Source organism: Coregonus lavaretus (genome assembly GCF_964263955.1).
Source record: "Coregonus lavaretus genome assembly, chromosome: 10".
NCBI classification, from domain to species: domain Eukaryota; kingdom Metazoa; phylum Chordata; class Actinopteri; order Salmoniformes; family Salmonidae; genus Coregonus; species Coregonus lavaretus.
Window position 1 is genome coordinate 52,399,682 of NC_139997.1, and position 27,576 is coordinate 52,427,257.

A 27,576-nucleotide genomic window follows, 5' to 3' on the forward strand; every position below is an offset into this window, starting at 1 on the left:
GAGCAGTTTTGCCTTGAAGAATGGGCAAAAATCACAGTGGCTAGATGTGCCAAGCTTATAGAAACATACCCCAAGAGACTTGCAGCTATAATTGCTGCAAAAGGTGGCTCTACAAAGTATTGACTTTGGGGGGGGGTGAATAGTTATGCACGCTCAAGTTTTCTGTTTTTTTGTCTTATTTTTGTCTTATTTCTTGTTTGTTTCACAAATTTTTTTATTTTGCATCTTCAAAGTGGTAGGCATGTTGTGTAAATCAAATGATACAAACCCCCCAAAAATCTATTTTGTTACCTTACAACCTGGAATTAAAAATAGATTTTTGGGGGGGTTGTATCATTTGATTTACACAACATGCCTACCACTTTGAAGATGCAAAATATTTTTTATTGTGAAACAAACAAGAAATAAGACAATAAAACAGATTATTTCTTGTTTGTTTCACAATAGAAAATATTTTGCATCTTCAAAGTGGTAGGCATGTTGTGTAAATCAAATGATACAACCCCCCAAAACATCTATTTTAATTCCAGGTTGTAAGGCAACAAAATAGGAAAAATGCCAAGGGGGGTGAATACTTTCGCAAGCCACTGTAGATGGTATGTATGTTCAGTAATTATAGGGGTTCCAGATGCTGACTCCTAACATAGAGCCACTTCATGCATTGCTGTAGAATGGCCTGCTATGTTTACCGGTACACAGCACTCAAGTACAAAAACACTTTGTTTTTCTCTTCAGGGGAGGCATGACCAAATTACATAGGCAACACAAATGTTACATAAATATAGGTTGTTAATAGAGCCAATTTTTGCAGTTCCATGGAATTATTCAGTTCCATGGCGCCATTTGTGTAGCTGCTATTTTGAAGTTAAGAGCAAATTTGCCTTGGCTCCTGATATGAATAAATTAAGCTGTGTGGACGCTGACATAGCTCCATGCTGTGGCAGTCACTGAGGTCGTCAGCCAACCAGACAGCCTGGATATACAAACATTCATCATTAAGTCCTCTGTCAACATTGGATCAACTGATCTCATTCACAACATTGAAGAGTCAACTGGTGACTCGTATGCCAAATCATAACCACGGTGAGGGGGGAAAAAACACTAAGCAGACATTTAGCAGATGCAAACAGAATGACTTTGCTGATCCTAAGAGGCCAAAGAAGTGAAAACAAAATGAGAGGCCTTGAAGTACAAACCTAGTCCTGACAGGAAAACCACTTCCGTGTCTTGTTGGTTTGGTCTGAGTCAACCAAAGTTGCCTGTTTGTCTGCGACTGCTTGCCCTGACCATGTGGTCTTGAGTGCAGACAGAAATTTGCTGTGCAAATCAGGCCATACCACAGTTCTCAAAGAGCAGCAGAAGTTAGTCAGTGGCTACTAAACACTGCCAGACAGCTTCACATAGCAGTATGTCAAAGACTAACAGAATGTCTATCCGGTCCCGTTCTGAAAGATGAGGGGGCGGAGGAGGGAGAAGGGAGGATTTAGATGGAGTTCAAATGGGAACCACCTGAAATAATTTTGAGCTGCTCACATAAGGCTCGATTCGGTCTTATGTAGCATTTTTTAAATGTTTATTTTTACATTGGATAAAAGTAGAGACTCAAAGCTAGAAAATTGTATATCATACACTACAGTTGAGTAACAATGGGAAAGTAATTCCGCTTTGAAAGTTGATATACTTGTAGCCTCACTTTTGAGAAAATGGCCTTTGAATGTTTTGGTACACCCACTGGAGAGCTCTTCTTTGTCTACACCCATTCAGCATCGTTCACACCCTCTTAAGCTATAGCCCCGCCCGTAAACTCAGAGCGTTGTCAGATTGTCAGTTTGTAAATTCAGAGTGCACACTGGACGCTCTGGCCGAGGAGTAGGGTTGATCCAAGCGTTCTGTCCTAACAACAGCAGTTAAGCACCCAAGCTAACATTGGCTAACTTTCTAGCTACTTCCAGACACAAATGAGAGAACACTCTGACCATTTTATTCGCCCTAACAGAGCTGGTTAGGATGTTTTTATGTTATCCAGAGTGTTGGTGACTGCAACTGTGCTGCTGGCAACAATTTAATTACGCTTTTTTGCCAACGTTTACTGACATCGGCCATATTCAACGAGTGTTGAGCGTTTGTAAATTAGTCAGTTATTCTGCGCTCTTTTTACCAGCTATGCCTATCAACAGTTGTCGCATTGACATCATGAACATTCTATTGAAATGGTTACTTGCATGGTGGAGTCTTTTGTTAAGACATGTAGCTAGCTAGCTAGTTAGCTAAACAATGAATCATAATCCCAACTCATGACGTTACTACCCTGCATGAATCTGCAGGTAGCTAACCAACCAGGTTAAATGTTAGCTAGCTAACATTAGGCTATAATTAGCAAAGCAAATGGCTATGAGATACGAATAATAAGATCATACACATAACGTTAGCTAGCGAGCCAGCCAGCAAACGTTAGCTATCTATATACCAGTACACTTTAACTTGAATAAAAAAATGACTTTGTCAAAACTAGAAAATGTAGCTTGCTAGACTATCGGATGCCATGGTTGCCCTTGGTTTGAAGATGTAATCTGGAGACAGGTGTTTTCTCCATCTCCTTAGCTATCATACTCTAATTCCACTGACTTAAAAACTCAGTCCTCCAGAAAGTGGTGAGCAACACTTATGCAGTTCTACTAACCGATACAGTGGCTTGCGAAAGTATTCACCCCCCTTGGCAAATTTTCCTATTTTGTTGCCTTACAACCTGGAATTAAAATTGATTTTTGAATCATTTGATTTACACAACATGCCTACCACTTTGAAGATGCAAAATATTTATTTTTGTGAAACAAGACAAAAAAAACAGAAAGCTTGAGCGTGCATAACTATTCACCCCCCCAAAGTCAATACTTTGTAGAGCCACCTTTTGCAGCAATTACAGCTGCAGGTCTCTTGGGGTATGTCTCTATAAGCTTGGCACATCTAGCCACTGGGCTTTGACTAAGCCATTCCAAGACATTTAAATGTTTCCCCTTAAACCACTCGAGTGTTGCTTTAGCAGTATGCTTAGGGTCATTGTCCTGCTGGAAGGTGAACCTCCGTCCCAGTCTCAAATCTCTGGAAGACTGAATCAGGTTTCCCTCAAGAATTTCCCTGTATTTAGCGCCATCCATCATTCCTTCAATTCTGACCAGTTTCCCAGTCCATGCCGATGAAAAACATCCCCACAGCTTGATGCTGCCACCACCATGCTTCACTGTGGGGATGGTGTTCTTGGGGTGATGAGAGGTGTTGGGTTTGCTCCAGACATAGTGTTTTCCTTGATGGCCAAAAAGCTAAATTTTAGTCTCATCTGACCAGAGTACCCTCTTCCATATGTTTGGGGAGTCCCCCACATGGCTTTTGGTGAACACCAAACGTGTTTGCTTATTTTTTTCTTTAAGCAATGGATTCTTTCTGGCCACTCTTCCGTAACGCCCAGCTCTGTGGAGTGTACGGCTTAAAGTGGTCCTGTGGACAGATACTCCAATCTCCACTGTGGAGCTTTGCAGCTCCTTCAGGGTTATCTTTGGTCTCTTTGTTGCCTCTCTGATTAATGCCCTCCTTGCCTGGTCCGTGAGTTTTGGTGGGCGGCCCTCTCTTGGCAGGTTTATTGTGGTGCCATATTCTTTCCATTTTTTAATAATGGATTTAATGGTGCTCCGTGGGATGTTCAAAGTTTCTGATATTTCTTTATAACCCAACCCTGATCTGTACTTCTCCACAACTTTGTCCTTGACCTGTTTGGAGAGCTCCTTGGTCTTCATGGTGCTGCTTGCTTGGTGGTGCCCCTTGCTTAGGGGTGTTGCAGACTCTGGGGCCTTTCAGAACAAGTGTATATATATTGAGATCATGTGACAGATCATGTGACACTTAGATTGCACACAGGTGGACTTTATTTAACTAATTATGTGACTTCTGAAGGTAATTGGTTGCACCAGATCTTATTTAGGGGCTTCATAGCAAAGGGGGTGAATACATATGCATGCACCACTTTTCCATTATTTATTTTTTTCATTTCACTTCAACAATTTGGACTATTTTGTGTATGTCCATTACATGAAATCCAAATAAATATCTATTTAAATTACAGGTTGTAATGCAAAAAAATAGGAATAATGCCAAGGGGGATGAATACTTTTGCAAGGCAATGTATATTTAGAATAAAGCCGTGTTAGACAGGATTACCTACACATACCGACCAGCTCAAATAGACAGAAGCATGCTATATGGCAGACCAATCCGAACTCATCTCTCGGCATGTCCAGCCCATGCATTATCTCAGCCAATCATGGCTTGCGGGAAAGTTGCTGTCTTTTTCTGCGGCTAAACCAACTAGGCTCGTAATTTAACCATTTTATTTGTATTTACAGATGGCATACTAGTTTTTTATTAAGGCACATGAAAGTTAAAATGTTCCAGAAGGCATTTCTGCCAATAAAACGCATTTTGATTTTTAAAAAAGTTTACGTTCAAATGGCTCTCCTGTGAAGTAGTGTCCCGTGACATGCCTAGTTTCCTGAAACTAGTCACATTTCATTGAAGGGAGGCCAACAACTCAAAACAGCAGGCCTGGATGTTGACATGTGATGTGGCCTATGATAACCATTCCAATGTCGGCACCGTTCATTGTTGGGAAAATGCCAAAATGCCAAAATTCGACATATTCGTTTTTGGATACTTTAAACCAGGAACACTCAACTAGATTCAGCCACGGGACGATTTGTTCTTGAGAGGATGGTCAGGGGGCCGGAACATAATTATAAGTAATTTGTAGACTGCAAATTGACCACAAGAAGCCCAAACTGATATAATATTTGACTAAAACAATAATTTCAAACCTTGCTTACATTTGTATCCGGTCACATACTGTAGATCTCTGTGTGGGAATACTTTGGAACAGATTTCCTAAATTAAAATCATGCTGTTGTTTTTAGTCTTATTTCCAACAACTAAAAAATACATCTTGTGGTCCTCTGTAGCTCAGCTGGTAGAGCACGGCGCTTGTAACGCCAAGGTAGTGGGTTCGATCCCCGGGACCACCCATACACAAAAAAAATGTATGCACGCATGACTGTAAGTCGCTTTGGATAAAAGCGTCTGCTAAATGGCATATTATTATTATTATTATTATGTTTTGCTCAGCACTTGGGGGGGCCAAATTCATTCACAATGGATTTTACTGACTGAGGCCGGTTGGACGTAAAACTACGTTGTAAGCGGCTTATGGTAGAGAATTTAACATTCAATTGTCTGGCAACAGCTCTGGTGGACATTCCTGCAGTCAGCATGCCAATTACACGCTACCTCAACTTGAGACATTGTGTTGTGTTGTGACACAACTGCACATTTTAGTGGCCTTTCATTGTCCCCAGCACAAGGTGCACCTTTCTAATGATCATGCTGTTTAATCAGCTTCTTGATATGCCACACCTGTCCGGTGGATGGATTATCTTGGCGAAGGAGAAATGCTCACTTACAAGGATGTAAACAAATTTGTGGACAACATTTCAGAGAAATAAGCTTTTTGTGCGTATGGAAAATTTCTGGGCCCTTTCAGCTCATGAAACATTGGACCAACACTTTACATGTTGCGTTTTATATTTTTGTTCAGTATAAAATTATTTTATGACTACTACAGGGAAATGTTTCATTCCCAAGGTTTTGACATGTTAGCTAGCACGCCCAATCCAATGCGAAAACATTAGCTCAAGCTTCCCCTTGTGAGTGTTGCAGCTGACTTGGCCCACTCGAGATAACAACATGCTACGGATCAACGAAATCAGGCTGGTTATTTAGATTTTAAGTAGCAAGCAATCGATATCATCCTATCGTAAACTTGTTGGAAGTGAGGCAGCTTTGGTAATCTTTAGTACTTTTTTTGAGCTGCATCCCATTTGTTGCTATGCCTTTCCACTCGCCTTCACTCCCCTCAAAGATGTAAAAGTATTGGATAGGTGTAGATGAAACATGTACCAATAGTTACACCAATCTACTTCTTTTAAATCTTTGAGGGGGTGAGAATTCGGATTGGGCTCATGTCATCCTATAGTAGCCTAGTGCATGCAGTCTTCCAGTTCCTGCTTTATCAGTCATCAATCATCTGTGAAGCTGGTAGTTGACTTCTCATATAAATAGCAATGTTTGATTTAGCTAGCTAATTGATTTAGCTAGCTAAAATGCTCTGAATTACTGGCAATCAATGATTATTTTATGAGTGGTCCTAACGATGGTCAACAAAGTGAGGAATCCAATCCTATCACCTCGTCATGGAGAGATCATCTTCAAATCATGTATAGTAACTCTAGGTGTAAAATAGCAAATAATGGCTATTTCTCAAAGTTTTAAACTGTCAAGAGGAGTAAAATAAGGTTGTCCACTATCAGCATATCTATTTATTATGGCCATCGAAATGTTAGTTATTAAAATCAGATCCAACAATAATATCAAGGGATTAGAAATCCAAGGCTTAAAAACAAAGGTGTTTTGTACGCTGATGATTCATGTTTTCTTTTAAATCCACTGCTTGAATCCCTCCACAGCATCATTGAGGATCTAGATCAGGGGTGTCAAACGTCCGGCCTGCAGGCCGGATCAGGCCCGCAAACGGGTTTAATCCGGCCCGCAAGATGATTTTGTAAAGTATAAAAATGAGCTGCAATTTTTCAATAAAAGAAACTGCTGTTCCAATTGTGTCCACTGGATGGCGCAATAGCAATTGTGTTAAGCAAGCAAACTGTTTATACCGGGGCAGAGCAAATAGGTCAAGCAAGTGCAGCCAGTCCGGATGAGCTACTTTGTTTTGCCCGCGATATTTATTACGGCTTCTACTTTTAACATTATGTGCTTTGGCACCCTCATTGCCCCAATATGTCTCTGTCAAAAAAGAGAAAAGTGTACGCAGAGTGCAGAGTGTTCCAAGAAAAATTGTCATCCTTCTATTTATTCACGGAATTGAATGGGAAAGCTGTATGTTTGGTGTGTTCACAGCATGTTGCAGTGCTGAAAGAATATAACCTTCGTCGCCACTATGTGAGTCTTCATGCCGACAAATATGACAACTTTCAAGGACAGTGGAGAAGAGAGAAGGTGAATGAACTGTTGGCGGGTCTGAAGAAACAGCAGTCTGTGTTTACTCACAGCCGAGAAATCAGTGACGCTGCAGTGAAAGCTAGCTACCTCATTGCTAATGAAATCGCAGTGGCTTCAAAACCATTTAGTGAGGGTGAATTTGTAAAAACATGCATGATGAAGGCAGCGGAGATTGTGTGCCCTGAAAAGCACCAGGCTTTTGCAAATATCAGCCTGACAAGAAACACAGTTGCAGACAGGATTTCCGATCTTTCAGTGGATTTGGACAGCCAGTTGAAGCAAAAAGTAAAGTAATTTATTGCGTTTTCGGTTGCAATTGATGAAAGCACGGACATTACAGATGTTGCACAACTGGCCATTTTCATCCGCAGAGTTGATGACACATTGACCGTCACCGAGGAGTTCGTGGAGTTGGTGCCGATGACAGATACAACGACAGCAGCTGATATTTTCACTGCACTCGTCAGCGCGCTGGACAGGGTCGGAGTGGACTGGTCCCGCGCTGTCAGCCTGGCTACAGATGGTGCGCCCTCAATGATCGGGAAAAAAGCAGGCGTTGTGACAAAGTTCAGAGAGAAAGTGCAATCTGCAAATGGAGGACGTGATTTTTGGACTTTTCACTCTATTTTGCACCAGGAGGCTTTGGTGTTGCAAGTCATTAAAGATGGATAACGTCATGAAGGTGGTTATTATTTTTATTATATTATTATTATATTATATTATTATTATATTATTATTATTATATTATCCAAACTGTTAATTTCATCCGATCCAGAAGCCTGAATCAACGTCAGTTTGACAGCCTTCTCAGAGAGAAAGACCACATCTATGGCCTGCCATACCACACTGAGGTAAGATGGTTAAGCCGAGGTGCTGTGCTGAGGCGTTTCTTTGATTTACGAGAAGAAATTGAACAGTTCATGGAAGAAAAGGGCAAACCAGTGTTAGAATTTCATTCCGCAGAATGGATGCAGGACCTTGCATTTATGGTGGATGTTACAGAGCACCTGAATAACTTGAACAAACAGCTGCAAGGGTGCAACAAAGTTGCCACGCAGTATTATGACAGCATACGTTCTTTCAAGTTGAAGCTGTCATTGTGGGAGACGCAACTCGCCGGTGGTGATGCAGCTCACTTCCCCTGTCTGAAAAATGTGTGCGCGACCCAACATGTGGCAGACATGAAGCGGTTCAAAGATAAAATAACGGGACTGTTAAGGGAGTTTGAGCAACGCTTTCAGATTTTTGGTGAACTGGAGAAAGACTTCAAAGTTTTTTGTTCGCCATTAACCGTGAATCCCTCTGATCTGCCCGTCAGCATCCAACTTGAAATAATATACTTGCAGTGTGACTCGGATTTGAAGGGCAAATTTGCCGCAGCTGGCTTGGGCACATTTTATCAGAATCTCTTGCCAGGTTACCCCAACTTGACAGCCCTCGCTGCAAAACTGTTGTGCATGTTTGGAACCACATATCTTTGTGAGCAAGTTCTCTGTAATGAGCATAAATAAAACAAAGCTGCGCTCAAGGCTCACGCACAAGCACTTGAATCACATCCTGAAGTTGGCTGCCACTCAGGATGTGACGCCTGATATTGATGCGCTGGTGAAAGCTAAAAGATGCCAGGTATCAGGAGTCAAATAAACTATGCAACCCCACTTAAAGTGCTGCATGAGACACCCTGATATAGTTATGTGATCTGTGATATACTTCTGTGAATCACTGAGGCATTGTGTGTTTGTGTGTTGTTTGTCCTCAGAATTTCAAATAGCTTGAGGTGTTTTATGATTAATAGTGATGTTGTGCTTGTACTATTTTGGACACACTGTCCTCAGGCTCCAGCTTTATGTTTTATGTTGATAGTATTAAAACAAAGAAAACAATCTGAAGTTGTTGTTTTTAAGTTATATATACCATGATTTTACCGGTCCGGCCCACTTGGGAATAGATTTTCCTCCATGTGGCCCCTGAGCTAAAATGAGTTTGACACCCCTGATCTAGATACAGTGAGGGAAAAAAGTATTTGATCCCCTGCTGATTTTGTACGTTTGCCCACTGACAAAGACATGATCAGTCTATAATTTTAATGGTAGGTTTATTTGAACAGTGAGAGACAGAATAACAACAAAAAAATCCAGAAAAACGCATGTCAAAAATGTTATAAATTGATTTGCATTTTAAGTGGGTCAGAAGTTTACATACACTGTTGACTGTCCCTTTAAACAGCTTGGAAAATTCCAGAAAATGATGTCATGGCTTTAAAAGGAGGTCTACCTGTGGATGTATTTCAAGGCCTACCTTCAAACTCAGTGCCTCTTTGCTTGACATCATGGGAAAATCAAAAGAAATCAGCCAAGACCTCAGAAAAACAATTGTAGAGCTCCACAAGTCTGGTTAATCAATTTCCAAATGCCTGAAGGTACCACGTTCATCTGTACAAACAATAGTACGCAAGTATAAACACCATGGGACCACGCAGCCGTCATACCGCTCAGGAAGGAGACACATTCTGTCTCCTAGAGATGAACGTACTTTGGTGCGAAAAGTGCAAATCAATCCCAGAACAACAGCAAATGACCTTGTGAAGTTTCTGGAGGAAACAGGTACAAAAGTATCTATATCCACAGTAAAACGAGTCCTATATCGACATATCCTGAAAGGCCACTGAGCAAGGAAGAAGCCACTGCTCCAAAACCGCCATTAAGAAATCCAGACTACATTTTGCAACTGCACATGGGAACAAAGATCTGACTTTTTGGAGAAATGTCCTCTGGTCTGATGAAACAAAAATAGAACTGTGTGACCATAATGACCATCGTTATGTTTGGAGAAAAAAGGGGGTTGCTTGCAAGCCGAAGAACACCATCCCAACCGTGAAGCACAGGGGTGGCAGCATCATGCTGTGGGAGTGCTTTGCTGCAGGAGGGACTGGTGCACTTTACAAAATAGATGGCATCATGAGGAAGGAAAATTATGTGGATATATTGAAGAAACATCTCAAGACATCAGTCAGGAAGTTAAAGCTTGGTCGAAAATGGGTCTTCCAAATGGACAATGACCCCAAGCATACTTCCAAAGTTGTTGCAAAATGGCTTATGAACAACAAAGTCAAGGTATTGGAGTGGCCATCACAAAGCCCTGACCTCAATTCTATAGAACATTTGTTGGCAGAACTGTAAAAGCGTGTGCGAGCAAGGAGGCCTACAAACCTGACTAAGTTACACCAGCTCTGTCAGGAGGAATGGGCCAAAATTCACCCAACTTATTGTGGGAAGCTTGTGGAAGGCTACCCGAAACGTTTGACTCAAGTTAAACAATTTAAAGGCAATGCTGCCAAATACTAATTGAGTGTATGTAAACTTCTGACCCACTGGGAATGTGATGAAAGAAATAAAAGCTGAAATAAATCATTCTCTCTAATATTATTCTGACATTTCACATTCTTAAAATAAAGTGGTGATCCTAACTGACCTAAGACAGGGAATATTTACTAGGATTAAATGTCAGCAATTGTGAAAAACTGAGTTTAAATGTATTTAGCTAAGGTGTATGTAAACTTCCGACTTCAACTGTATGTACAGTACCAGTCAAAAGTTTGGACACACCTACTCATTCAAGGGTTTTTCTTTATATTTACTATTTTCTACATTGTAGAATAATAGTGAAGACATCAACACTATGAAATAATGCATATGGAATCATGTAGTAACCAAAAAAGTGTTAAACAAATCAAATTATATTTTTCAAATAGCCACCCTTTGCCTTGATGACAGCTTTGCACACTCTTGGCATTCTCTCAACCAGCTTCACCTGGAATGCTTTTCCAACAGTCTTGAAGGAGTTCCCACATATTCTGAGCACTTGTTGGCTGCTTTTCCTTCACTCTGCCGTCCGACTCATCCCAAACCATCTCAATTGGGTTGAGGTCGGGGGATTGTGGAGGCCAGGTCATCTGATGCAGCACTCCATCCCTTCTTGGTCAAATAGCCCTTACACAGCCTGGAGGTGTGTTGGGTCATTGTCCTGTTGAAAAACAAATGATAGTCCCACTAAGCCTAAACCAGATGGGATGGCGTATCGCTGCAGAATGCTGTGGTAGCCATGCTGGTTAAGTGTGCCTTGAATTCTAAATAAATCACAGACCATGTCACCAGCAAAGCACCCCTACACCATAACTCCTCCTCCTCCATGCATTACGGTGGGAACATTTTTAAAATTTACATTTTAGTCATTTAGCAGACGCTCTTATCCAGAGTGACTTACAGTTAGTGAGTGCCTACATTATGTTTTTCATACTGGCCCCCCGTGGGAATCGAACCCACAACCCTGGCGTTGCAAACGCCATGCTCTATCAACTGAGCTACATCCCTGCCGGCCATTCCCTCCCCTACCCTGGACGACGCTGGGCCAATTATTCGCCGCCCCATGGGCCTCCCGGTCACGGCCGGCTACGACAGAGCCTGGATTCGAACCAGGATCTCTAGTGGCACAGCTAGCACTGTGATGCAGAGCCTTAGACCACTGCGCCACTCGGGAGGTAAGAGACACATACAGAGATCATCCGTTCACCAACACAGCGTCTCACAAAGACACAGCGGTTTGAACCAAAAATCTCCAATTTGGACTCCAGACCAAAGGACAAATTTCCACCGGTCTAATGTCCATTGCTCATGTTTCTTGGCCCAAGCAGGTTTCTTCTTATTATTGGTGTCCTTTAGTAGTGGTTTCTTTGCAGCAATTCAACCATGAAGGCCTGATTCACACAGTCCCCTCTGAACAGTTGAGTTGAGATGTGTCTTTTACTTGAACTCTGTGAAGCATTTATTTGGGCTGCAATTTCTGAGGCTGGTAACTCTAATGAACTTATCCTCTGCATCAGAGGTAACTCTGGGTCTTCCATCCCTGTGGCGGTCCTCATGAGTGCCAGTTTCATTATAGCGCTTGATGGTTTTTGCAACTGCACTTGAAGAAACTTTCAAAGTTCTTGACATTTTCCATATTGACTGACCTTCATCTCTTAAAGTAATGATGGACTGTCGTTTCTCTTTGCTTATTTGAGCTGTTCTTGCCATAATATGGACTTGGTCTTTTACCAAATAGGGCTATCTTCTGTATAACCCCCCTGTATGATCCCAAAGACCTTTGGAAAAATACTCTGTGGACTGACAAGACAAAAGTTGAACTTTTTGGAAGGTATGTGTCCTATTACATCTGGCGTAAAAGTAACAAAAATACCAAAAAGAACATCATACCAACAGTAAATATGGTGGTGGTAGTTTGATGGTCTCGGCCTGTTTTGCTGCTTCAGGACCTGGAAGACTTGCTGTGATAAATGGAACCATGAATTCTGCTGTTTACAAAAAAATCGTGAAGGAGAATGTCCGGCCTCGTGATCTCAAGCTGAAGCGAACTTGGGTTCTGCAACAGGACAATCATCCAAAACACACCAGCAAGTCCACCTCTGAATGGCTGAAGAAAAACAATTCATGCTCGAAAACCCTCCAATGTGCCTGAATTACAACAATTCTGCAAAGATGAGTGGGCCAAAATTCCTCCACAGCGCTGTAAAAGACTCATTGCAAGTTATCGCAAAAGCTTGATTGCAGTTGTTGCTGCTAAGGGTGGCCAAACCAGTTATTAGGTTGTAGGGGGCAATCAATGTTTCACACAGGGCCATGTGGGTTTGGATTTTGTTTTCCCTTAATAATAACAACCTTCACTTCAAAACTGCATTTTGTGTTTACTTGTGTTATCTTTGACTAATATTTAAATTTGTTAGATTTTTTTTTTTTTTTTGATGATCTGAAACATTTAAGTGTGACAAACATGCAAACAAATAAGAAATCAGGAAGGGGGCAAACACTTTTTCACACCACTGTATATATATATATATTATTATTATTATTTTTCATTGGAAACGATGCAGACAATTACATTGATGGAAGTTACAATCTATATGCAATATTAAAGCTGATCTACCCCCTAAAAAAGAAAACACATTCTGCAGCATTGAAGGTCCCCAAGAACACAGTGGCCTCCATCATTCTTAAATGGAAGAAGTTTGTAACCACCAAGACACCTTCCTAGAGCTGGATGCCCGGCCAAACTGAGCAATCTGGGGAGAAGGGCCTTGGTCAGGGAGGTGACCAAGTACCCGATGGTCACTCTGACTCCAGAGTTAATCTGTGGAGATGGGAGAACCTTCCAGAAGGACAACCATCTCCACCAATCAGGCCTTTATGGTAGAGTGGCCAGACGGAAGCCACTCCTCAGTAAAAGACAAATGACAGCCCGCTTGGAGCTTGCCAAAAGGCACCTAAAGAACTCTGACCATGAGAAACAAGATTCTCTGGTCTGATGAAGCTAAGACTGAAATCTTTGGCCTGAATGCCAAGCGCCACGTCTGGAGGAAACCTCGCACCATTTCTACAGTGAAGCGTGGTGGCAGCATCATGCTGTGGGGATCTTTTTCAGCGGCAGGGACTGGGAGACTAGTCAGGATCGAGGGAAAGATGAACAGAGCAAAGTACAGAGAGATCCTTAATGAAAACCTGCTCCAGAGCGCTCAGGACCTCAGACTGGGGCGAAGGTTCACCTTCCAACAGGACAATGACCCTAAGCACACAGCCAAGACAACACAGGAGTGGAATTGGGACAAGTCTCTGAATGTCCTTGAGTGGCCCAGCCAGATCCTGGACTTGAACCCGATCGATCATCTCTGGAGAGACCTGAAAATAGCTGTGCAGCGACGCTCCCCATCCAACCTGACAGAGCTTGAGAGGATCTGCAGAGAAGAACGGGAGAAACTCTCCAAATACAGGTGTGCCAAGCTTGTAGTGTCACACCCAAGAATACTCAAGGCTGTAATCGCTGCCAAAGGTGCTTCAACAAAGTTCTGAGTAAAGGGTCTGAATACTTATGTAAATGGGATATTTCTTTTTTTTTTTTCTTTCTTTTTTTTTAAACCTGTTTTTGCTTTGTCATTATGGGGTATTGTGTGTAGATTGATGAAGGGGAAAACATGATTGAATCAATTTTAGAATAAGGTTAACATAAGAATGTGGAAAAAGTCAAAGGGTCTGAACACTTTCCGAATGCACTGTATATTTTATGTTTTGTGTGATTCTCTTTTATTGTTGTGAGTATTTGTATCGTTTTTACTATGCCTGTATGATTAACTAATTTAATCTCCTCTCTCAGCAGATGAGATTGTTCCACCTGGCCATGGAGATATCGGCAACTCGTTCCTGCATGCTGAATTTCAATTATCATTATTTTGGGCCTTGTTTCTGCCATCTTTCATGCCATCAAGTGGTTGTGTGGGTGGTCAATGTTTTATTTTTAAGCATTTGTTGTTTTACTGTTCATAATGGCACTAAAATGAATTATTTAGGCTCCAATTCAAATATGTTTATATATTATTGCTGAAATGTCACAACAAGTCACAACAAGTTGCATGTGCAATAGTGTTAACATGATTTTGGAATGACTACCTCATCGCTGTACACCACACATACAATTATCTGTAAGGTCCCTCAGACGAGCAGTGAATTTCAAACACCGATTCAACCACCAAGACCAGGGAGGTTTTTCAATGCCTCGCAAAGAAGGGCACCTATTGGTAGATGGGTTAAAATATAAATCAGACATTGAATATACCTTTGAGCATTGTTAAGTTATTAATTACACTTTGGCTAGTGTATCAACACACCCAGTCACTACAAGGATACAGGTGTCCTTCCTAACTCAGTTGCCGGAGAGGAAGGAAATCCCTCGGAGGCCAATGGTGACTTTAAAACAGTTTAGTTTAATGGCTGTAATAGGAGAAAACAACTGAGAATGGATCACCAACATTGTAGTTACTCCACAATAATAATCTATTGACAGAGTGAAAAGGAAGCCTGTACAGAATAAAAATATTCCAAAACATGCATCCTGTTTGCAACAAGACACTAGAGTAATATATAACTCATTTGGCAATTAACTTTTTGTCCTGAATTCAAAGTTTTATGTTTGGTGCAAATCCAATACAACACATCACTCCGCACCACACTTTCAAGCATAGTGGTGGCTGCATCATGTATGCTTGTAATCATTAAGGACTGGGGAGTTTTTCAGGATAAAATAATAAATGGAATGGAGCTAAGCACAGGCAAAATTGTAGAGGAAAACCTGGTTCAGTCTGCTTTCCACCATACACTGAGAGATGAATTCACCTTTCAGCAGGATAATAACCTAAAACACAAGGCCAAATCTACACTGGAGTTGCTTACCAAGAAGACGGTGAATGTTCCTGAGTGGCCGCGTTAGTTTTGACTTAAATCTATTGCAAGACCTGAAAATAGTTGTCTAGCAATTTGACAGAGCTTGAATAAATATGAAAATAAAATAATGGGCAAATGTTACACAATCCAGGTGTGGAAAGCTCTTATAGACTTACCCAGAAATATTCACAGCTGTAATTGCTGACAAAGGTAATTCTATAATATAAAAAGGGTTGTGAATACTTATGTAAATTAGATTTCTGTATTTCAATTTCAATACATTTGCAAAAATGTCTAAACATTTTCACTTTGCCATTATGTGGTTGTGTGTGTGGAATCCATTTTGAATTCAGGCTGTAACACAACAAAGTGGAATAAGCCGAGAGGTATGAATACTTTCTGAAGGCACTGTAATGCACATTTTCATCAGCAGTTGCTGTTTTGAAAATAAATATGACTATCTCTTTAGAAACAATCCAGCTTGAGTGTTGGTGTTTCTCTCATGCCTCAATGGAATTAGAATGAAACAATCTTTGAATGCCGTTTTCTCACTTTAAAAGCTCAACTTGGTTTCTGATGTAAATATACTGTCTCTCAGTGATTTAAACAGCGCTGGATTGGCGACAGTTTGTAGTTTTCAGAACGATGAGAAGTTGGAAAAAATCTATCTACCATGTGACTGGTTTTCCCAGGTCGCCACACGTACTCTGTGTGACTGGAACTAGTGGGCGTTTATAACAGAGAAAGAAACTAAACATGGTTACGAGTGCTCAAATTCATCTTCACAGTTGTATGAGCAATATATGAATCAACGTGGGAGTAATGTGGTCTAGTCTCCCTGGTCTGTCTCGTTCCCCCTCCCTCTTACGCTGTTATCCTCTCTCGTTCTGTCTCTCTCTCCATCCAGAGTTCATTAAACAAACACAGCTGAGCACTTGATGTCCCTGGACCCTGTGTGTGATCCCTCAATGATTTCCAGACCGTCAGTTCACCTTGTTCCCTGCTACCCTCCAAACACCTCCCCTTCCCAAACCCAGAAGGGGAGGGGCCAGTGGTGGGGCTTTCGAGGTGAGGCATTCACCCCTAAGCCTCACATGGATTACTCGCATGAGACACTAAAGGCCTTTTTTCAAGAGTTGCTAATAAGTGCGCCCAGTGTTAATTCAATCTGTCACCTCGTGCTTAAAGTGTTTGATGGACAGTATTGGAGGAACTAAAACGAGTAGCTATTTACAATGCTAATCAGTTTATAGACGGAAAAACAAAACTGTACTCTGGTAAAGGAAATAGTGAGCTCATGAGGGGTGTGGATTCCAGTGGTGTATTGCACAGAGTGCAACGTAGCAGCTCTTACTTTCTTAGCTCTCTTAACTCTGCTGCTTTGTTGATTTGGATGCTTAGGGTGTCACGCCCTGACTCAAGGGACGTTTATTTGTTGAGTCAGGATGTGTATATTCCGTGTTGTGTTTGTTCATTGTTATAGAATCTATGATGTGTAGATCTATGTTGGCCGGGGTGGTTCCCAATCAGAGGCAGCTGTAGCTCGTTGTCTCTGATTGGGGACAATACTTAGGCAGCCTTTTGGCACGAGTTAGTTGTGGGATCTTGTTCCGTGTAAGGTATGTTGTTTGTATGCTACCTTGGACTTCACGTTTCGTGTGTTTAGTTGTTAATAAACATGAATGCATATCACGCTGCGCCTTGGTCCTTCTCGTTCGTAAACGATCGTGACATAGGCCTAATGGCACATGTTAGAAAACGAACTCTGTGCTTCCTCACTAGTCCCATTTCACAGTAATATAATTGCTTTGGCACCTCACTAAATATATACATTTTGGTTGAGTGTGTTACTTGTGTTTGATTTATTCTAAATTATTTCTAAACCTTGAATAGAAATTACAGAAGATGTGAGAAGTAAATCAGAAAGTTATGTTACTAGTCTAAAGCAGTACTTACAAATGTTTGTGTGAGATCTGTCTTGTAGCGTGTGGAGGGGTGTGGCCACCAAGCGTGCAGGTGACCATGGTCTGCTTATTAAGAAGAGACACTCCATTACTAATTGGGGGGGGTCTGCTCTAGTCCAGCTCTTTAAAAGTATTCTATATATTTCTGTACAGTTGTTTACTTTGCTAAGTGTTTATTGGCTTAGGTGCATTTCAATTACAAGTGTTTCTTGTCACCTGGTCTCTGCCAGGTTATGAATGCTCAGGTGTAGAGCTTTATGGGGGAGGAAGATGGCAGCCTGTCTGCATGGGTTAGTTAGGGTTTTTCTGAGCCCTAGGGGCTAGTCAGACTGATCTTCAGTCTTTATATTCATTTGACTTGCTTTTTTATCCAAGAAAAACCTTGCACTGGTTATTCTGCTTCCTGCCTTTCCTTGCTCACCAACACTAGCCAGACAGCTCAAACCATCCAGGGCAAGTAAGGGGCCTACCATCCATCCTCACAGCACCAAATGAGCTGGGAGTGTCAGCCAGTAGCAGTGTGTTTTAACTCTTACCTGGTAGAAAAGGGATGATTCTGCGCTTGGGGTCTTTCTGCCCTCCTTCAACAGGGAACTTATCCAGGAGCTCCATCTGGAAGCATAGTGTGGCAACAACGCAGAGAGTTAAACACATGCTATCATACAAAACAACATCACTGCATGGGGCAGGGGGAGGGTTGGGTATTTTTACAATTCAGCAATTCCTAAAAGGACTGGCTCTGCCAATTATTAGAAATACACTCAGCAGATGGTATTTCTCAGTTGGGGTAGCTAGGCTACATATGCTGCATGGCCTGTTAGCAAAGGCCCACTGACATTATGGAATATTTATTTATTTTCTCCCTTTAAAATCCAGTGTGCCCCTCGCTCTATCTCCCAGTGATCCCACCACAGTGCTATTGGTTATTTTCCTACACCCTGGCCAATAAGTCCCCCCCCCCCCCCCCCCCATAGTCTAAAGGCCTGTGTTTTAAGTTCCAGGCCCCCAGCTACATTCTACTGGCAGCTGGAGGCGAGTGAAAAGACACCTGGGTGTGTCAGGCAATGAACTTGAAGCCCTCCCCCCCTCTCAGCACAGCAACAATGCATTGAGGAGTGTTCAGTTCAGTCACTCTTGGCCCACTGGCTGAGGCAGGACTTGAAAGCCACAGCTAAGTACCCCATTAAATGGCCTCTGCTCCACGACAACAAAACACAGGTGGCTCACACTTGCCATAAGCAGCAGTTTGTTTGCAGTTTTGAGGGATTCTGCACAATGTAAAAAACCTATTGAACCCAATGTTACTTTAAAACATATATATTCATCCAACTTCCAGCCAGATGACTTTAATGTCCCTCAATGATGAGGAGAGGAAAGTATTGAAAACTGAAACTGCAGATCTACTGGAATTCCTTTGATATAGTACCCTGAGCTAAGAGTCCAATATCATGGAGCACAAAAGGGAAAAGGTCTCAACGGGGCACCCCTCTTCATCTCTGCATACAGAGACATGTCAATGAAGAGGTACCGGGAGAGAGAGGGTATGTTTTTCAAGACAGCCAACATATTGTGAGACCACTGACTATGGCCTGTTTAACATCAACCTGATCGAATAATGACATCTGGCTGCCGTGGTGGCTAAGCGGTACTCCAAAAGTCGTCTGGGGTCAAAGAGAACAAAAGTGCTCCTAGATTAAAGAGGAATGTTCTTAATTTCCTATAACATTACATTTACGAGCCTAGAGTGGAATGTCAGTGTTAGAACTGTGGGGGGGGGGGGGTCTTAAAAAACACAGTCTACACGCAGCTGTATAAATTAACTCAATGCAAAGCTATAGTCACACTGCAAATGGCTGTCAGTGAAAGACACCATAACAGTCTGTAGGATGGTGAAGCCAAAGCAAGCAGAGAAGAGTGAGCAGTGAAGAGGTTTGAGGTGAGAGAAAGGTTATGGGAGTGCTCCAATGCTGTGGATCCAAAGGGATGTTTGGCAAAGACATAGGATGGATATCAAGGAGGTAAAGAACATTTCATTCGCAGAGTATAAAGCACCTTCTATACCTTGTTGATTATTCTCACTGATCTTATCTTAAAGTACTGTACTGTTATATCCACACCTCTCTTGTGCCCATCTCCCTCTCATTATTGCAACCATGGTTAATCAATAGCCTGCTGACCATAGTATTTACATTACTGACTATCTACTTTACCATCACATTAAACCCTACCTGCTTGGAAGTCATATACTCCTACTTTACTGTCAACATTGTTACTTCCTGAACCTCCCGATTCAATATCCATAACTCTCCTTTATGCTTTCCTATAATCTGCAACCCTTCATCTCTCCAGAAACTAATGCTCCACCTAATATTCCAAGGACTATTCAATCACACTATATGCTATATATGTTTATTAAGTTAATCATCTATGAAAGGTCTTCAAATGAAAATCCCTATGTAATGTACATCTTAATTTAGTTTTAACTTAATCATTCAGCTCTATATCCCGATAGACCCCATAATACCCACCCCATGGAATTAAAATGTACTGAGCCGTTTCTACAAATGAGACGGTATGAGAAGAACTGACTGGTGCAGAAACAGGAGAAAAAGACAAGATCATCAAGGAGCCAAGAATACCAGTCCTGTAAATGGCAATTAGGGAAGGGCTTGGTAAATTCTGATTAATCCAAGCTCTACATCATACTTCCAACCACAGCACCCCTTCCTCTGTGGAAGACAGAGAAAACAGAGGAAAAAGACTTCTGACTGACTACACATGACATATGTCTAGCTAAAGAGGCAGAGAGAGAGAGAGAGAGAAAATAATACCCCACACACTGTAATTGTTCCCATGCGTCTAGCGGGGAGCCACACCCTGACTGACTCTGTCTCTCTTTACCATCGCTCCAACACCCTGTCTGTGGCCTGTAATCAGAGCTGCTGTCTCACATGAGGAAAGCCATCTGACTGAAGGGAATACAGTGCATTTTTGTTACGTTATTTTAAAATTGATTAAATTGTTTTTTCCCTCATCAATCGACACACAATACCCCATAATGACAAAACAAAAACAGGTTTTTAGATTTGTTTTACTTATTACTTTGTTGAAACACCTTTGGCAGTGATTACAGCCTCAAGTCTTTTTGGGTATGATGCTACAAGCTTGGCACACCTGTATTTGGGGAGTTTGTCCCATTCTTCTCTGCAGAGCCTCTCAAGCTCTGTCAGGTTGGATGGGGAGTGTCGCTACACAGCTATTTTCAGGTCTCTCCAGAGATGTTCGATCGGGTTCAAGTCCGGGCTCTGGCTGGGCCACTCAAGAACATTCAGAGACTTGTCCTGAAGCCACTCCTGCATTGTCTTGGTTGTGTGCTTTGGGTCGTTGTCCTGTTGGAAGGTGAACCGTCGCCCCAGTCTGAGGTCCTGAGTGCTCTGGAGCAGGTTTTCATCAACGTTCTTTCTGTACTTTCCTCCGTTCATCTTTACCTCGATCCTGACTAGTCTCCCAGTCCCTGCCACTGAAATCGTCCCCACAGCATGATGCTGCCACCACCATGCTTCACCGTAGGGATGGTGCCAGGTTTCCTCCAAGCGTGTCGCTTGGCATTCAGGCCAAAGAGTTCAATCTTGGTTTCATCAGACCAGAGAATCTTGTTTCTCATGGTCTGAGAGTCTTTTAGGTGCCTTTTGGCAAACCCCAAGTGGGCTGTTTTTACTGAGGAATGGCTTCCGCCAGGCCACTCTACCATAAAGGCCTGATTGGTGGAGTGCTGCAGAGATGATTGTCCTTCTGGAAGGTTCTCCCATCTCCACAGAGGAACTCTGGAGCGACCATCGGGTTCTTGGTCACCTCCCTGACCAAGGCTCTTCTCCCCGTATGCTCAGTTTGGCCGGGCAGCCAGCTCTAGGAAGAGTCTTGGTGGTTCCAAACTTCTTCCATTTAAGAACGATGGAGGCCACTGTGTTCTTGTGGACCTTCAATGCTGCAGAAATTCTTTGGTACCCTTCCCCAGATCTCTGCCTCAACACAATCCTGTCTCGGAGCTCTCTGACATGCACTGTCAACTGTGGGACATATAGACAGGTGTGCCTTTCCAAATCATGTCCAATCAATTGAATTTACCACAGGTGGACTCCAATGAAGTTGTAGAAACCTCTCAAGGATGATCAATGGAAAACGGATACACCTGAGCTTAATTTCGAGTCTCACAGCAAAAGGGTCTGAATACTTATGTAAATAAGTTATTTCAGGTTTTTATTTTTATATAAATGTGAGAAAAAAAATACCTTGTTTTCGCTTTGTCATTATGGGGTATTGTGTGTCGAATGATGATATATATATTTTAAATCCATTTTAGAATAAAACTGTAACGTAACAAAATGTGGAAAAAAGGGAAGGGGTCTGAATACTTTCCGAATGCACTGTATATTGTAGTCGCTGCTGCTGCAGACAGCCAGTTACATCTTGTACACATCACTCACATGAATGACTTGAGGATAGGTTTAAGGGTTCAAGCAATACAATGGTAAAGATTGACTTCATTTGACAAGGGGAGTTTTCTTGGCATTGGTACTGTTCATTTCAGTCAAAACAAAACAGTACTACATACTACATACTGGGGCGGCAGGTAGCTTAGTGGTTAAGAGCGTTGTGCCAGTAGCCGAAAGGTCACTGGTTCTAATCCCTGAGCCGACTAGGTGAAAAATCTGTCGATGTGCCCTTGAGCAAGGCACTTAACCCTAATTGCTCCTGTAAGTCGCTCTGGATAAGAGACTAAAATGTAAATGTAATACTTTACAGTATACGATGCAGATTGAATAATTGAGAAAAACTAAGTTAGATCTCAGGAGTTTTTACTCTGAATGAATGTATAAATGCCTACATTACCGTGTGATGATAATAACATGAGAACTAACTTTGAGGGAAAATCCCAGCTAGCTAACTAATTCAGATGAAAAAGAGGGCTGTCAATGACTGTTAAGGAGTAAACAAGGATACCACAGCGAATGCGGCCCCAGGTATGATATATGCTGGGAGGTATGACATCACAGCCAGGGGAGTATAACAGGCATTCCTTTGTGGGTTATCACTTGACTCTTCTATTACTACACCTAACAGAATACAGGCCTAACTGTCCAACTTCAAATACATGTATTAATTGGACAGAAAATTCTTGTTTGGTCAGAGAGTAAGTTCATTTGCGGCGGCCAGCTATCATTCGTCTGGTTCATATCCTCTGTGACATCACTCAGTCTCATCACAGCCTTCTGATAGTCGCCCTCTCAAAGTGGGACATGAATGAGTGTGTTCAAGGCCTCCTCTGACAACCACATCTCTTTATGGAATTTTAAACCGGCTCAACAGTAGACTACAATCTCCCTCCCTCCATCACTCACTCTACCCCTCCCCACACCACCTCCTCACAAGCTCCTTCCATCCCTCACTCTGACACCCCCCCCCCCCCCCCCCCCCCACCCCTCTTCATTCCATATCTTCATGCTGAAACTCTCTGATGTGGATTATATCTCTCATTGAGACGGCTACTTTAGTGTGACACACACCAATGCTGAGCAGGGAGGGAGGACACAAGAGATCCAGAAGTTGATGTCATCAGCCTTTAGCTAATCAAAGCTGATCAGAGAAGACTGGCTCCACGAGGCTTCCTTCAATCAAGATCATAAAGGGATGCTTCCATCTCCACAACCAATGTTGTTCTTCCGATGGGAACATGTCAAAAAAACAAAATGTTCTTTGACAACAGCAGGAAACACCAAACTCACTAGCTCCATTAACAAACTTTTTGACATTTTCAGTTTTTAATAAAGTGCCTTGCAAGGGTTCTGGAAAGATTTTGTTTAAAGGAGTGAATCATACTAAAAAGACCAACATCATGTGTTTTCAATGACGGTTGTTGAAAACACTCGCCACTAGCTGTTGAGCAACATCAACAGGCAGCACGCGAGGCAAGGAGACTTGGTTTAGACATGCATTTCCTGCCGCTGCGTAGGTCAAAATCAAATCAAATCAAATGTTATTTGCCACATGCGCCGAATACAACAGGTGTAGACCTTACAGTGAAATGCTTACATACAAGCCCTTAACCAACAATGCAGTAAAAAAAAAAAGAAGTAAAAAATAGCTAATAATTAAAGAGCATCAGTAAAATAAGCAGTGCTGGCGCACCACATGGTTTCCAAACTGCTGATTTTTTTAAAGGAAGAAAATAAAATTAAAAAGGAAAGAACTGAGCAGCAAAACTACACTCTCACATTTCAAGTCCGGCATAGTGACGGCTGGACGAACACTAGAAACCACTTCCAACAGTCATAAACAAAGGCAGGAGACACCAGTAAACTAGCTTGGGGAAAAATAGTGGAGCAAAGTAAAGATACCACTCCCATCTCATTTGTCCTGCTGAAGTAAAAAATCCTCAAGGTTTAGTCTGTTTGTCTATGGATGATAGATCAGCTTCACTGAGACAGACAATGGACCACAATTTATACCTTTTGTGATCAAATGTTTTTTATTTAGTAATAATAATTGTCATCAAACATGAATAAAAAACATACAAAATGAAGTAATGGACCACACTTTCTAAGTAAAGGAGAATAGAATACCCTATTGCAGGATTCCCCAACTGGTGGCACGCGGGCCCGCGGGCAGAGGTGGGTAGTAACGCACTACAAGTAATGCATTACATGTACTTAAGTCAATTTTTTGAACTAGTACTTTTCTAGTTACTCTCTGTGGGCTGTACTTGCATTCTTACTCAAGTAATTTCTGAAGGAAGTAACTTACTTTTTACTCCGTTACATTTGACCAAATCACTTTAGTTACATGGCTAGATTTATATTACTATATCGTCGCTGTCAGATGAAAAGCTCATAACTCCAAATGTAGTTTTATTTTTTATTTTTTACATGAATCGATACTATTGGTTCCCCTTTACATCTGTAAGAACGTTTCACGACCCCTTGACCAATGACGTATTCAAAATAGCTTGTCATCAAAACTCTTCAAGTCCATTGGCTCTCAAAGGTGTCCATCAAACCCTGTATCTCCACCATGGCTCTTGAAGTGATGCGCACGTCTTCACTCTTAAGAGATTTTTGTTTGTGTGGGTTCTTAGCCACACGCAATTAGAGGTAAATCGCACCTTAATTAGCTTCTGCCTTTGTAATATTATATATTTCTGGAGTAAGATACGTTTTTATTGGATATAATTCTGCTGTTGAAATTGTTTTCAGGGCGAGTGCAAATTAAATGGCTAGGTAGCTAAATAGCTAGCTAGTTTGCTTTGGTTAACCCAGAATCTGACAGAATGTTTAATCTACTGTTTTTAGCTCCCCATATGATCTCTGCTTGTTAGCTAACTAGCCACCTTGTCATTGGCATAAAGAGTGAACAGATTATTCAGATGTGTCTGGCAATATCTAACACATTAGGCTGCCACTAGATAAACTGGCTAAGCTAGCTAGCTGCGGTGTCAACCATGTAGCTTGCTAGCTAATGTTACCTAGATCAACCGATTCTCCCACTCCATTGCTGTCTCTCATTGTGTGTGTGTGTGTGTGTGTGTGTGTGTCTAAAATGTCATTCTGTTTTTATGACAAGACCTATAAGCACTTCTGTCATAAAGTGCATCATCTCAGTAAGCTTTTTGGGCCATATACTGTAGCTACTAGAAATCAAGTCAACCGAGGGGGAGGAGAATGGGCCAGCCAAGAAAAGAAAATACCCTTCAAAGTGGAAAGGAGAGGTTCGGAAGAGAAGGAGGATGCAGGGTAAATCCTACCTTGGCAGGAAAAAGATTGATATCTGCACTGTTTGATTATTTATTACTTACATGATTCTTACATGAATACCTACAGTGCCTTGCAAAAGTATTCAGCCCCCTTGGCGTTTTTCCTATTTTGTTGCATTACAACCTGTAATTTAAATGGTTTTTATTTTTATTTCATGTAATGGACATATCCAAAATAGTCCAAATTGGTGAAGTGAAATGAAAAAAAAAAAAAATAACGGAAAAGTGGTACGTGCATATGTATTCACCCCCTTTGCTATGAAGCCCCTAAATAAGATCTGGTGCAACCAATTACCTTCAGAAGTCACATAATTAGTTAAATAAAGTCCACCTGTGTGCAATCTAAGGGTCACATGATCTGTCACATGATCTAGGTATACAGTGGGGGAAAAAAGTATTTAGTCAGCCACCAATTGTGCAAGTTCTCCCACTTAAAAAGATGAGAGAGGCCTGTAATTTTCATCATAGGTACACGTCAACTATGACAGACAAAATGAGATTTTTTCTATCCAGAAAATCACATTGTAGGATTTTTAATGAATTTATTTGCAAATTATGGTGGAAAATAAGTATTTGGTCAATAACAAAAGTTTCTCAATACTTTGTTATATACCCTTTGTTGGCAATGACACAGGTCAAATGTTTTCTGTAAGTCTTCACAAGGTTTTCACACACTGTTGCTGGTATTTTGGCCCATTCCTCCATGCAGATCTCCTCTAGAGCAGTGATGTTTTGAGGCTGTCGCTGGGCAACACAGACTTTCAACTCCCTCCAAAGATTTTCTATGGGGTTGAGATCTGGAGACTGGCTAGGCCACTCCAGGACCTTGAAATGCTTCTTACGAAGCCACTCCTTCGTTGCCAGGCGGTGTGTTTGGGATCATTGTCATGCTGAAAGACCCAGCCACGTTTCATCTTCAATGCGCTTGCTGATGGAAGGAGGTTTTCACTCAAAATCTCACGATACATGGCCCCATTTATTCTTTCCTCTATACGGATCAGTCGTCCTGGTCCCTTTGCAGAAAAACAGCCCCAAAGCATGATGTTTCCACCCCCATGCTTCACAGTAGGTATGGTGTTCTTTGGATGCAACTCAGCATTCTTTGTCCTCCAAACACGACGAGTTGAGTTTTTACCAAAAAGTTCTATTTTGGTTTCATCTGACCATATGACATTCTCCCAATCCTCTTCTGGATCATCCAAATGCACTCTAGCAAACTTCAGACGGGCCTGGACATGTAATGGCTTAAGCAGGGGGACACGTCTGGCACTGCAGGATTTGAGTCCCTGGCGGCGTAGTGTGTTACTGATGGTAGGCTTTGTTACTTTGGTCCCAGCTCTCTGCAGGTCATTCACTAGGTCCCCCCGTGTGGTTCTGGGATTTTTGCTCACCGTTCTTGTGATCATTTTGACCCCACGGGGTGAGATCTTGCGTGGAGCCCCAGATCGAGGGAGATTATCAGTGGTCTTGTATGTCTACCATTTCCTAATAATTGCTCCCACAGTTGATTTCTTCAAACCAAGCTGCTTACCTATTCCAGATTCAGTCTTCCCAGCCTGGTGCAGGTCTACAATTTTGTTTCTGGTGTCCTTTGACAGCTCTTTGGGCTTGGCCATAGTGGAGTTTGGAGTGTGACTGTTTGAGGTTGTGGACAGGTGTCTTTTATACTGATAACAAGTTCAAACAGGTGCCATTAATACAGGTAACGAGTGGAGGACAGAAGAGCCTCTTAAAGAAGAAGTTACAGGTCTGTGAGAGACAGAAATCTTGCTTGTTTGTAGGTGACCAAATACTTATTTTCCACCATAATTTGCAAATAAATTCATTAAAAATCCTACAATGTGATTTTCTGGATTTTTTTCCCTCAATCTGTCTGTCATAGTTGACGTGTACCTATGATGAAAATTACAGGCCTCTCTCATCTTTTTAAGTGGGAGAACTTGCACAATTGGTGGCTGACTAAATACATTTTTTCCCCACTGTATATACACCTATTCTGAAAGGCCCCAGAGTCTGCAACACCACTAAGCAAGGGGCACCACCAAGCAAGCTGCACGATGAAGACCAAGGAGCTCTCCAAACAGGTCAGGGACAAAGTTGTGGAGAAGTACAGATCAGGGTCGGGTTATAAAAAAATATCAGAAACTTTGAACATCCCACGGAGCACCATTAAATCCATTATTTAAAAAATGAAATAATATGGCACCACAACAAACCTGCCAAGAGAGGGCCGCCCACCAAAACTCACAGACCAGGCAAGGAGGGCATTAATCAGAGAGGCAACAAAGAGACCAAAGATAACCCTGAAGGAGCTGCAAAGCTCCACAGCGGATATTGGAGTATCTGTCCACAGGACCACTTTAAGCCGTACACTCCACAGAGCTGGGCTTTACGGAAGGGTGGCCAGAAAAAAAGCCATTGCTTAAAG

General features: G+C 41.9%; 1 protein-coding gene across 1 annotated transcript in view; it reads right to left on the bottom strand.

Annotated features, from left to right (window-relative positions):
* The window catches only part of LOC311136525 (SH3 and PX domain-containing protein 2B-like), a 118,216-nt gene that overhangs the window by 69,340 nt on the left and 21,300 nt on the right, over positions 1 to 27,576 (bottom strand). Inside the window, exon 3 of the mRNA XM_084170687.1 lies at positions 17,878 to 17,953. Coding sequence (XP_084026813.1) covers positions 17,878 to 17,953 — 76 coding nt within the window. The remainder of the gene's footprint in view (positions 1 to 17,877; positions 17,954 to 27,576) is intronic.